This window comes from Phascolarctos cinereus, unplaced genomic scaffold (genome assembly GCF_003287225.1).
Source record: "Phascolarctos cinereus isolate Bilbo 61053 unplaced genomic scaffold, phaCin_HiC Scaffold_4;HRSCAF=312, whole genome shotgun sequence".
NCBI classification, from domain to species: domain Eukaryota; kingdom Metazoa; phylum Chordata; class Mammalia; order Diprotodontia; family Phascolarctidae; genus Phascolarctos; species Phascolarctos cinereus.
The window spans coordinates 11126020-11138634 of record NW_027555847.1 but is presented as its reverse complement, the minus strand read 5'-3'; the positions used below and the strand labels follow the sequence as shown (position 1 = coordinate 11138634).

The window sequence follows — 12615 nt, the reverse complement described above, 5'->3', positions numbered from 1 at the left end:
GCGCACTAAGCCTGGGGAATGGAAACTTTAAAATCACAGTCCCTGATTCTCGTTTTTTGTTGAGTTTTTTTTTTTTGCCAGGCAATAGGGTTAAGTGACTTGCCCAGGGTCACAGAGCTAGTAAGCGTTATGTGTCTGAGACCGCATTTGAACTCAGGTCCTCCTGAATCCAAGGCCGGTGCTCTATGCACTGCGCCACCTCGCTGCCCCGCAGTCCCTGATTCTCAAAGGAATTTGCATTCTAAGAGGGAGAAGCAACACAGAGGGGAAGCAGCGACCCCGGGAGGGGGCTGGGATCTGGGTCATCGGGCAGTGCCTGGGGCAGAGGTCGAGGCGGCCGGACAGAGGGAAGAGAGACTGGGGGCTCTCGGGGAGGGTCAGCGTCTGGACGGCGGGGGCGGCCGGCGGGGCGGGCAGAACAAGGCCACGTGGAAGAGGAGGGGAGACGAAGGGCGGAGAAATCTGAATGGGTCCGGGTAGATCCGCAGGCCCGGAGCGCGGGGGGCCTTTCCCTGCCTCCCCTCCCCACCTGCCCAAGGACCCCCGGGCTCTTAGGGGTCCGAGGCGGCTCGGCCTGGAAATGAGACCAGTTCGTGGGGGGGAGTGGACGCACCCCGGTGGGGCCCAAGGATCACTCGCTGGACACTCCTGGTCCCGGAGGGGGGTCGTCAGGCCTTCTGGGCCTAAGCCCCTCCGCCCTGCCCCCGCCCCGGGCCCTCTGGGCCCTCGTAATACAGCAGACGCTCCATAAGCGCTTCCCCCCCATCCCCTCATCGGCTCCCCAGGGGTCGCGGGGAGGGGGCGCAGCTCTCGGGCCGCCCCCGCCGCACGGACGCTGACCGGCTGTGGCCAAACCCCGGGCGCCAAAGCCCCAGACCGGGCTCGCTGGTTTCCTCCTGGCGCCGCCTGGAGTCGGGGAGACCCGAGTGCCAGCGTGCGGCCTCAGACGCTCAGACCCGCGCCTCGCCTCGGTGTACCCCGGTTTCCCCGACCCTAGGAAACCCCAACTTCCGGGGAAGCTGCCGGAAGCCGGGCTGCGAGGGCCAGGCGACTTTCCGGTCACGTGCCGATGCACGTTTTCCCCCTCGCGCCCTGCCTACTATTCGCGTCGTGTCGTCATGGCGGCGCATGCGCGGCTTTGGGCCGAGCCCCCACACGCTCAACCAATGAGCTTCCTCCAGATCGCTCTTGCGTGGCGCTCCGCCCTGTGACGTCAGCGGCTCCCGGGCAGAGGAGGCGGATCGCCGGCGCGGCCACTGAAGCCGGGAGGAGACCACCGGAGGCAGGGGCTGAGGCGGCGACGGTGCTAGGAGGGCGGCGGGCAGCGGGCGGAGGGCCGGAGCGGCGCCATGGTCTACATCTCGAACGGTGAGTGGGGGGCGCGATCGGGGTCCGGGAGGGGCCTGGGCCGGGAGGGCGGAGGAAGGGACCCACCCATCCTACGAGGGAAGATCGGGGCCTTCGAGGCTGCCCCGGGCAGGAGGGGGAAACTGAGGCACGGAGGAGGTGGGGGAGGAAGCCGCCCTGGACAGAGGGAGGGGGGCTTCGGAGTCCAGATTTCCAGCTGGAGGGACCCCAGGGGCCTTCGAGCAATCCCCTGGGAGCCTGTGACAGAAGAGGAAACCGAGGCTCCCCCATCTTGGGGTGCAGTTAAGGAGGTCGTGGAGGAGGGGGAGAGGGAGTTGGGGGCGGGGGCGAGACCTTTCTGAAACCAGCCTCAGGGGAGGGAGCGAATAGCGAAGGGCGGTGGTTGCGGGTGTCGTTTTACCACTTTGTCAATAGTGTCTATTAAGGGGAAATAAAAGCAGTGACAAGTTTGCAGAGTTTCTTAGATGCTCCCTTTGTGTGTATTGACGATTACTAAGCCTCAGACACTTCCTCGTCCCACCTGCACAGATAGAATCCGGCATTTGACAAGCATTTCTTAAGCATCTACTTGATGCCAGACTGTGCCGGGGGGGGGGGGGGGGGTTACGGATTCAAAGAATGCACGGCCCTGACGCACGAGTAACTTACTTTCCGGGCATCTCATCCAAAATGTCCTCATTTCACAGATGAGGAGACTGAGGCTCTCAGGGTCACACAGTCTGTTCGGTGTCATCCGACACGTCTGTTATGGGCCCGAGGCAGGATTTGCATCCTGTGTACGATACCAGGTTGCCTCTGGTTGATCGTGGGTAAGAGTACCTAAAAGTCTCAAAGCTTCAAGTTCCCAACACATAACATGAATAAAATAATGCTTGCCCCCCTCCCTCATACGGTTGCTGGGAGGAAATGGCTTTGCAAAATCTTCACTGAATCTTCGAAATGTGGTTAAAGTGGCTCACGTCTGGTTGGCTTCGTTCAGTGATGACATCTCCCATTTCTGTCGTGCAGAGTGATTATGGGTTCACAACAGCCCCCAGCGTTTCCAGTATTATCCACATTTTCCAGCTTTCCAGAAGCTGGGGATGGAAAGGCTTCTGCCAGGGCTAGTCAGGGGTGCAGGCAGGATCTGTCCCCAGGGGCTCTGACTTGGTTTCTCTTCTTGTCTCAGTTCTCTGGAGGTGGAAACAGCACCCCCTCGGCATAAGCTTCAACAGTGCATTTGTATTGGTTCATAAAGTCCTTTCTTGACAACAACTTTGTGTATATTTAAAGGCCTTATCACCATTTTACAGACAAGGAAAAGTGAGCTTTGCTTAGTTTTAAAGACTTGCTTGCCCAGAGTCTCCTAGCTAGCAAATGAAGCCAGGACTCTTCCCCTTTGCCCTTCAGTTCCAGTGTTATTGAGCACCTGCCCTGTGTTTTGCAGAGACGAGGGATAGAAGGATGAAAAACAATTACTGCTTGCAAAAACCTTCCAGTTTGCTGGGGTGAGGGTGGGGGCTGTGTCAGTATATACTGAATTAATTATAATGCCAGGTCAAGTGTGAGAGAGGAGAGGGGTGGGGAAAAAGAAGATTACACGAGAAAAAGTACATTTGATCAAAAAGTGCATTTGATCGGAGCCTTGACCTGAGGGGGAAGGAACCCAGCATGCAGAGTAGAGGGCGCTTTCAAAGCCCATGGGATGGCAGGACAGGGCAAGGCCAGCAGGTAGCCCATTTTGGCAGTCTAAAGCTGTGTGAAGTGATGTGAAATTAGGTTGGAAACAAGTTAACTGCCAGCCTGAGATGTTTGTGTTTTAGATAGTAGCAAGCCATAGAAGGCTTTGGAATGATGCACATGCCTTAGAGCGATTATTTTGGCAGCTTCTTGAGGGGTGAGTTAGAGAAAGGAGTGACTGAAAGGTACAAGACCAGTTAGGGACTCTTTTTTTTTTTTGGTGGAACTAAGGGGAACAGCCTTGTCCAGATTTCGGGATGTGAGCTAAGGTTGTGGCCATGTGTGAGTGGACCCAAAGGAAAGGTGTTGAGAACTGCTCTGGAGGCAGAATAACCTGGGCTTAAAGCACTGATTGGACCACAGAACTTATCTGATCACTCCCAGCCCCTAACCCCCAATTCTATCCTTCAGCCCCAGGAGAGTAAAGAGAAGAGACAGAGGTCTGGGGACCCATCTGGGCTTGTCCCCCCCTTCCCCTCAGTCAGTAAGATAAAGCAGCCCGAAATCACAAGTGATGGATATATTATCCAGTATATATAAGATTTGCTGTGTGTGGCCCACACACCTGGTGCTGTCCCAACACCCACCCTTAACTAGACCGCTTGTGCTCTAAAATTGTCTTTTGGCAATACGTGACTGTTGCCTATCATGATGTTTAGGTAATTGACTGGAATTCAGAGCCATTTGAGGCTCTGTCCCAGGCTCATCCAGCCTTGCAGGACAGCCCGTATCTGAAGCTGGGTGACACTGCCGAGTTCATGAAGCGGGAGATGTAGCCTGTCATGTATGGGCGGCAGGGGCCAGGCCCACCCGGCTGGGGATAGGCATAGGAAGGGGAAAGTTACTAGGTATAAAACCTAAGTCTTACAGATGGGTTCAGAAAATCCTCACCGCTAGTAGCAGGTTGGGGAAGTGTGGCCAGAGATAACTTGTCTGGAAAAAGTCTGGGGGCACAATTCTAGGGTCAGTAGAATTGGAGCCCCCAGAAAGACAAGCCCAGACACACACACACACACACACACATGAAAGGTTGTGAGAGAGGAGGAGGAGGAGAGAGAGGGTCCCTCTGCTTTCTGCCCTGGTTTGACCACACCTGGGGGCTGTGCTGTTAGATTCTGGTTCCACACGTTAGGAAGGATGTGCAGACCTGCTGCTGGGTTGGTGAAGATAAGACAGCAGTCCTTAGATCCTGCCTTAGGTGAATTAGTGGGAGGAACTGAGCATGTTTTATGTGAAGAAGAGAGAATTTGGAGCCGTGATAGCAGTCTTCAAGTGTCAAAAGGCTTGCCATGCTTCTTCTGCTTGGCCTCAGAGGGCACAACTTGGAAGTAGCTGAAAGGCAGTCTGCAGTTTAACATAAGCAAAAACTGTCCAGAGCAGGTTGGATTTGAGGCAGTGGCTTTCCTTCACTGGAGGTCTTGACTTGGTAGTTGATCTTCTCTGGTCACTCCCTTGACCAGAGGATGCTCTTGGTTAAGTAGGAGCAGGATTCTGTGGCTTCTCCATTCCCTCCTGGGGAGGGGGGTGGGGGGCGTGGGTCCTGGGTCCTGAACAAGGGTGGTAGAAGTTTGAAAGAAATAGCAGATGTCAGAGATTCCAGAGGTAGAATTGATGGGATTTGGGGAATTGTTGAATATGGGAGTAAGAGAGTGGGAAAGACAAAGGTGGCTGAGATTTCAAGCACTGAGGGATTGGGAAGATGGTTGTGTCTTTAACAGAAACAAGGAAGTCAGGAGGAGGAGGAGCTGATTTGAAGGGACAGCTGCTGAATTTGGTTCTGAAAGTACTGAGGTTTGATGCAGATGTCCATTAGTTAGAAATGGGTCCAGGAGCCTGACGGCTGCCATCTGGCTGAAAGTGATAACTTTGGTGATCATTCATTTGCCAGGTAAAGCCTACACTTGGCTTTGGAAATGGATGAAATCAGCCTAAGGGGGAGAAGATCAACTACCAAGCTTTAGGGAGCATTGATAGATAGGGGCAGGAGGAAAAAAAAAGGAAATCTGTGGAAGAGACCCAGTGAGATAGAACACTGAGAAAGCTTTCTCTGTGGAAGGCACTGGCAAAGTGTGTGCTGTAAAGACTTCCTGTAACAAGGGCAAGACTGGTCATTGGATTTAGCAGTTAAGAAGTCATTGCTGTCCTTTGAGAGATGGATCCTGGGATTGAAGAGGGAGTGACCAGTGAGCAAGTAGAAGCCAAAGGCACAGACAAGTCATTAGAGAGGTTTGGCTCTCAGTTCCAGAGGCCGGTCTCTGTGAATTTTACCAGGAATGGGCAGTCTGGTCAGCCTTGCAGTACCCCCAGAATCCAGATCCCTGGTTCCTGAGGACCCAGAAACTCCTTCACTCCTGCCCATTTGTAGTGAGTGGCAACAGGCAGGACCTACAGAATTTCACAACGAAAACACATTTCGTGGACCCTTCTGTCTCTTCTTGAAAGAGCTCTGAGGAGGGGGAGCCCCCAACTGCACTTCAGCTCAGCTCTTCTTTGGAGGACGGTTTTCCTGACATTTGAACCTAGGCTTCTCTTTGACTCCCTCCCTTCCCTTGTACCTGTTCTGGCCTCTGTGGCCAAGCAAAAACCCCCACCCCCCTTCCACATGGCAGCCTTGTCCCATGCTTGGTGAGAGATAAAGCACAGCCTTCCCAGTCTTGCCTCTTGCAGGCCAGATTCCCCCAGTTTTCTTCACCTGGTCCTCATGGCATAAACTCCAGGCTCTTAGACCATGTCTGTTTTACTGGTATCTTTCTCAAATACTTAGACTATGCCTGCTTTTTTTTTGGAATCTGCTAAGAAATCATTGTTAAGTCTTTGTGAGTCTTTTTTATTTGTACTTGTAAAATAACTAATCATTTAGTTGGGATTCCACCTTCAGGTTCACTATAGATCATATATTGAGAGTTAGTTCATCCCATTCGCCTTCCCAGTTAGGACTGTTAAGTTGATTTGTTTTTTCCCACTATCAAATCTGTTGTAATACTTCTTCTCTTTTTTCCCCCACTTCTTCAGAAGAAAAAAGAAAGGAAAAAGAGAGCGACCTCAGCCGTAGGTATCTAGTTGATATTGCATAGAACAGCCCCAGACCCTGGTCTGTTTCCTCTCCCCTCTTCTAGGCTCGACACAAACTGCTGCGTTGGACCACTTTTTTCTTTGGTTGTCAGCCTTCCCATAGCTAGTTTGTTTTGGCTTGAGTCTCCCCCTCCCCCTTCTTCCCTGCCCTGCTCCGCTCCCTGTCCCAGCCTAGTTCCCTGCTTAACTTCATCAAATTTCTACCAGGATAACCAACTTTGAACCTTACCCAACCCAGAGCAGATAAAAGTAAGATTCATGCTGTCTCTCTCCACCACCACCCCTCGATGTTTGAAAAGTTATTTTCCTATGGTGCCCCAATTACTATCTTACTGTTACGAGAAGTTAGGAAACTTCTCCTACCTTCTCCCCACACTCTAGATATTTTTCTTTGTTTTTTGAACCCCCAGGTCTCTTTGTTCTTCTCTGATACTTAAAGATTTGAGACTCAGTAGGGACAGTAGAGTCTTATCCCTTTTCTGGATATAGGCACTTTCCAGGGCTTCAAATGTTACTGATTTTTTTGTCTGTTGTGTTTGCCTTTGAAGACTTGGCCCAGGTCTTGCTTTCTCAGAAGCAATGATTGGAAATCATTGATTCTGTTAAAAGTCCTTTTTTTCCCCCCTGTAGCATCAGGTTAGGTTTATTGGAGTGATTACCATGGGCCCATTTAGCACAGCTTTTGTGGCTTTGTCCAGCAGTGGGTGGCAGCCCCACTGTCCCTTTAACTTGCCTGAGGGACCCTTAGCAGAGTGGGAATGACCTAAGTAAGGTCATACCCCAGGGTGCCCTAGGGCATATACACACATGGTGAAAATGCCCAGGTGTCAGCCTAGCCTGGGTGCCCAGTGAAGAGGTAAGGAGGTGGTGAGGCCTTGGAGTGGTAGGAAGACAGAAGGACAAGGCAGTGGTGAGGCCTTGGAGTGGTAGGAAGGCAGAAGGACGAGAGGTAAGTCATCCTAGAGGTGGAGGAGGCCACACAGACCCTCTATGACCCAATACCAGGGAGAATACAACTTTTAGAAATAGTATTTTTTCTGCCTGAAAATTTTACTATCTAGTGCACAAAGGTATTTATTTTGTTTCCACAGGAGTGAAGTCCTAATGCCTCCCACAGGCAGTGATCAGTCAACATCATAGGGCCCAATTGTCAAATTTGCTGAGAAAGCACAGATACTTTCAGCAGGCACCTGACCCAAGGGCGTTAGAGGAGTGGTAGGGAATGTAGAATCAAAGGCAAAAATGTGGAGGTGTTCAGCCATCGTGAGCTTGTATAAGGAAGGGTCTCAAGGGAGAATTCAGCTGGAACCAAGAGTTTGTGAGAGTCCAGGCCCAGACTCTAAGGCTCAGATAGAGTTGGCAGTCTGTTGACCTATAACCGTTGAGAGCCCAGTGCACCTCCATACAGGCAGGCCAGCAGGCTCTTATCTGGCCCAGGCTGGCCAAACAAGCTTGGGGCTCACTATGGAAAGACCAGTGGTATTCTCATTGTTCTGGACGTGGCCACGTATGTGCTGTAAGGGAGGTTCTGGGAGGGGCCCTCCAGGGGTGTATCTGAACAGGTAGGAGGAAAGACAGGTGGCAGGCACGTACATCTCAGTCAGGGCCTTTTGTCGCCCAAGGTGTAGGTGTTGGGTGGCTCTGTGTGTGGTGTGGTGTGTTAGTGAGGAGTTGAGAGAGGTCAGATTCTGGGACAAAGGCCTAGGATCACCACCCACTCCTGGGTCTGGGGCTTGGCTTGGCAGGGCTTCCTGAGTTTGGGGGTTTTTAGGCAAAAAGTATGCTTGAAAGCCTGAATCTCTTAGGAGTTGGTGACTAATGGAATGTTTCGTTGACATTTTACTGTCATACCTGTTATAAATTATCTTATTTCTTGATGAGGATGTTGCTGATTTTCTTGTTTGTTTTTCCATCATCGATGCAGGACAAGTTTTAGACAGCCGGCACCGGTCATTGTGGAGTCTATCATTCATAACAGATCTCTTTTGGGGAGTCGCTGACTTTGTGATTCTGTTGTGAGTATCATTGCAAATGTCTGTTAATACAGCTCCTCTCTGTGTTGAATCTGTCACCTTGTCATCATGGTTCTCCATTTCCTCCAGAGTGCAGATATTGTCCAGTCCCATCCCATCCATTTCCTCTCCTCCCCTCCCCGACTTCTCACCTACATCCTCCCATAAAATCCTCCACTGTGTCCCCATTGCAAGGATAAACTTGGGGGCCTGGGGTTCCTTCAGTGTGGTAGCCCTTCTTCCCTGAGATGAGCCTCAGAAGTTACGTGGATGTGCCCATGGCCTCAGAGCTAGTGTAGAGCGTGAATAGTAGTGATCTATCCATTGCCTCTAAAGTGGAAAAATGCCGTGATGCTTTTGTGATGGGATCTGTCAAAAACTAAGTTTTTCTTTTCCAAGTAATTTTTTGATCTAACTATATTTCATTGCTGCTTTATCATGAACGATTGGTAATTTGTGGCCATCTCTTAAACCAAAAGTCAGATCTAAAGCACTGAGCTGCAAACTCGTGTGTCAGGCACAGCCCAGTCCGTGGATGGTGGGATTCCTGACAGGTGTTGTTGACACCCAATGGCACTGTGGCCGGCTGGGATCATTTTACACTATACCAATACCTGCAGATTCAACCAGCGTATCTTCTGGTGCCAGCAAATGTGCTTGACCCTGGGGGTAGCCAGCGTGGGTGGGGGGGGGGCTTTTTTTTTTTTTAAGAAGAGGAAAAAAAGAGAGAATCCTTGTAGACCAAAGACCATGTAACTCACTGAGGTTTCCCTCCAAAGAGCTCTGTTTTGGTTTGCTTGTGTTATGCATTTTGATTTGTACAGTAGCAACAAAGAATAACTAAATTCTTATGTGAAGGTTTTGGAGGCCTTTTATGTGTCTGGAGGCTTGGGGCAGTTTGAGCTCTTAAAATCTTCATTTTGAAAGACAAATCCACTCATGGTGTTTGTGGAGTGTTTAGTTCAAAGCAGCTTTCAAAGCATTGCATATACACATCTCCTGGAGCACCATCCTGCTTAGCTCTGATTGACTTCACTCTGGAAATTAATTTTAGGCTAACCAGTTAATTCCTAACAAGCCTTAACATTATAAAATTTTCTTCAGTTTAAGATCCATTAGAAAGTATGATTGAAACTGGTACCTACTTTAAAAGTTTATTTTCTGCTTTCTCATTTCCTCTCCTTTTTCAGTTTCAAAAGCCTGCTTCAACAAGATGTGAAAAGAAAAGGCTATGTTGGTTCATCTGATTCCCGGTACGATGATGGAAGAGGGTATGTATGTTGCTTTTTGAAAGTCAAAATATCTAGATTGAGAAAAAAGATAGTTTTGCTGCTGGGGATTGCTGGATTTACAGGCTGAGGCCCTAGGTTCAAACCCCAGCTCTGCAAAGGACTTCTTCCAGTTTCCTTATTTGTAAGGTAAGGGGCTAGGTGAAGATGGTCTCCAAGGGCCTTTCCAGCTCTGATCTTTGTTAAATTTTAAGTTTTGTTGTTAAATGATGTTGACTCTTCATGACCCACTCCATTTGGGGTTTTCTTGGCAAAGATACTGGAGTGGTTTGCCATCTTCTAATTCAGCTTATTTTACAGATGAGGAAACTGAGGCAAACAGGGTTAAGTGACATACCCAGGGTCACACAGGTAGTATCTCAGAAAGAAGAGTTCCTGACTTCAGGCTCAGCCCTCTGTGCACTATGGTGCCACCTAACTGATAAACATTTTAAGTGCAAATAAACTGTTTCTCTGCATGAATACATAGTATTGTGAGCCTAAGCCCCTCTTACTTCGTGGCTTAGGACAGTTCACCCCCTGGGGGATTCACTGGTGGGAGTTCCTTTCTCCACTAAGCTTTGAGGATGGCATCCTACGCATGAAAGCAAGAAAAGGGACCCATTGGAGAGGCTCTCGTGGGAGCTGCTTCACCAAGGTGGGGACACAATCAGACTCATTGGCTGACTTTTTTCCTTCCTAACAGGCCTCCGGGGAATCCTCGCCGCAGAATGGGCCGGATAAATCACATGAAAGGCCCTAGCCCTCCTCCAATGGCTGGCGGCTGAGGAAGGTAATTAGATTTCTGTTTCATCATTTAAAGATTTCTGTTTCTAAAACAATTTCTACTTTGACTATTAAGGATGTTTTAATAGAGCACCACACTTGGAAAGATGGATCCATTTTCATCAAACCCCATTAGGTTAGTGTTTAAAGTGACAACATGCCTAAATGATTTTATTAATTTAGTTAGTATGGTAGCTTTACTACCTCAGATGGCTGGATGTAAAATGTCCTCAGTGCCCCACCTAACTGTGTTCTTCTCCTCTGATAGGTAAATGCCTGCTCTGAGAAGCAGGCAAGAAGACACATCCTCCCTTGGACAATAGAAAAGAATATCCCGTGTTGGCCTGGGAGCAGCAGAGGCCTTTGTGTCTGAAGGATTGCTCTGTGTCTATATACAGATTAATGATGTTGTACTGGGAACTCCCACCTGATGGGAACCAGTGTAACTGATTGCAATTGTATAAATGCACATGTTCACTATTTCTTATTTTGTATAGTTTGTAAAAAGCCTAATGTAGTTCTAATAGTAAATATTTTCAGCTTGCAAAGCCTTGACTTTATTCAGCCTTGTTTGATAATGCATCAGTCCCCTGAATTTGAGGGGAAAACCATTACTACAAAGACTTTATGTTTATTTCTAAAGTTCAGGAGAGACTTAGTTGTACTGTGGATGGTCATTTTTCATTTTCTTAGATGTGTTCCATTGTTTGCCTTAGTTTATAAATAAATCACATGGCACTTTTCAGTTTCCTAAGTAGCGTTGCATTATCTACTTTGCTTTTGTTATAAAGAAATCATTGTGCTTCCATATGAGATCTGCATGATTCAGGCATCTTTATGACCTTCCAACATGTTATGGAGATGCCTTCCATCTTTTTATATAGAACATGGCTTAGGGAGTATTTGAAATAGTCTATGTTCGTATCAAGTACAGACCCCCAAGGTTCTGAGGCATCTTGTACCTTAGGGGGAAATCCTGTATTCCTAAGAGATCCAAGCTGAAGCCTATCAAAATGGGAGGCTAAATGCAATCTTTATATTTTGAATAATGAAGCATTGTTCATGGGTGAGATTGTATATATATTTTTAATTTTCAGTAACAAATTGAAATCTAATTTTGGTGTACTTGGAAATCCAAAGGGAAAAAGCAATTTAAAAGAGTTTTTTTATTACTTGGGTGAGTGTTTGTTAAGGTGACTCTGCAGTACTTCTAAATAAAGAGAGACATAGGCTACGTGGAATGAAAAAAGTCCAGGCCTGAACACACCCACACCCACACCCACACACCCTTGAAGTTACCCCCAAAGCCCAGAATACATCAGCCTTATTACTGCTGCTGTGGACAACCCCTCTGAAAGGAAGCATGTTCTTCAGAGGAAGGGACTCTGTCTGTCATCTCCTCTTCCTCAGTCTAACCACTGGTCTAGGCTTCCTGCGTCTCTTTCATTTGTCCCTTTCTGGCCACTCACACAAGCTTCAGCCTTCTAGCTCATCCCTTCTTCCTCCTCCTTCTCACCTGCAATAGCCTCCTAATTCAGGGGTCCATAAACATGTTCTGGTTTTTCAGAAGATAAGTTGATAATTATAAGTGGTTTCCTTTGTAATCCTGTGTTTCAGGCATTTAAAAACAATCCTTCTGAGAAGGGCTCTATGGCACCAAAAAAATTGGGCCCCTCTCCAAATTTCCAGGTTTCCCCTCTGCCCAAATTCTAGCCTTGTTGGAACTGACCAAATAATCTGTTTAAAGCCACAGGTCAGCCCACTCCCCTGCCCCAGAAGCTTCAGTAAGTCCTCATTTCCCTTAGGACCCAGACAGACTCTTCTCTTGACAACCTTTCACTGGCAGATTGCAGGTTAGTACCCCCAGGCTCTCTGCCTCATGGGCTGTTCCTTCCCCAGGACCTTCCATCCACCAGCTCAGGTGACTTTGCTCCTGCCTGCTGCAATACTGGCCCCCCTCCTCCCCCTCCCCTTCCCTCTTCCTCACCTTTCCCCCCCTCCTCCCCTTCCTCCTCACTTTCCCCCTTGGCCTGTTGGGACCCCACGAAGCCAAGAAGACTTGTGACCCTAACTATGGGACTAGGTGAGTCACAACTTCAAGACAACTCTTCCAACTATAAAAAGGCTGCACAGAAGATGCTGACCTACATTGATTTGAGGGGGGAAGGAAGGGTTTCTTACTTGGGAATTCCCCAGACCAGTGAAGTCTCAGCTCCAGCCCCCATCCTGAGGGGCATCTCTGCTTTTAACTTGTCATCCCTCTTGGAGGGTGAGGTGGGATAGGGAAGGGGTCAATCTTCAGTTGCCTGACACACAGGAGGCAATTCATAAATGCCCACTGCTTGTTTTGCACAGGTTGCCCTCTGCCTGGCACTGCCTCCCCAGCTTCA

General features: G+C 49.0%; 1 protein-coding gene across 2 annotated transcripts; it reads left to right on the top strand.

Moving 5' to 3' along the window:
• Nucleotides 1-998: 998 nt before the first annotated feature.
• On the top strand, nt 999-10236 carry SELENOK (selenoprotein K). 2 transcript variants are annotated; one of them, XM_020970620.2, is made up of 4 exons: nt 1200-1368; nt 8084-8174; nt 9362-9442; nt 10146-10236. In XM_020970620.2, the coding sequence occupies exons 1-4, from the start codon at nt 1350-1352 to the stop codon at nt 10234-10236; spliced, it is 282 nt and encodes a 93-aa protein (XP_020826279.1). In that variant the 5' UTR covers nt 1200-1349. The 2 variants fall into 2 exon arrangements, with proteins under 2 accessions (XP_078008185.1, XP_020826279.1); XM_078152059.1 differs by lacking the exons at nt 9362-9442; nt 10146-10236 and adding an exon at nt 6100-6135 and having other exon boundaries at nt 999-1368; nt 8084-8170.
• Nucleotides 10237-12615: the final 2379 nt, after the last annotated feature.

Excerpts from the sequence above, each read along its gene's own strand:
- SELENOK (XM_078152059.1), top strand. The coding sequence starts at position 1,070 with ATGCACGTTTTCCCCCTCGCGCCCTGCCTACTATTCGCGTCGTGTCGT. Across the intron at positions 1,369-6,099 it reads CATGGTCTACATCTCGAACG|AAGAAAAAAGAAAGGAAAAA; the intron begins GTGAGTGGGGGG and ends CCACTTCTTCAG. Across the intron at positions 6,136-8,083 it reads AAAAGAGAGCGACCTCAGCC|GACAAGTTTTAGACAGCCGG; the intron begins GTAGGTATCTAG and ends TCATCGATGCAG.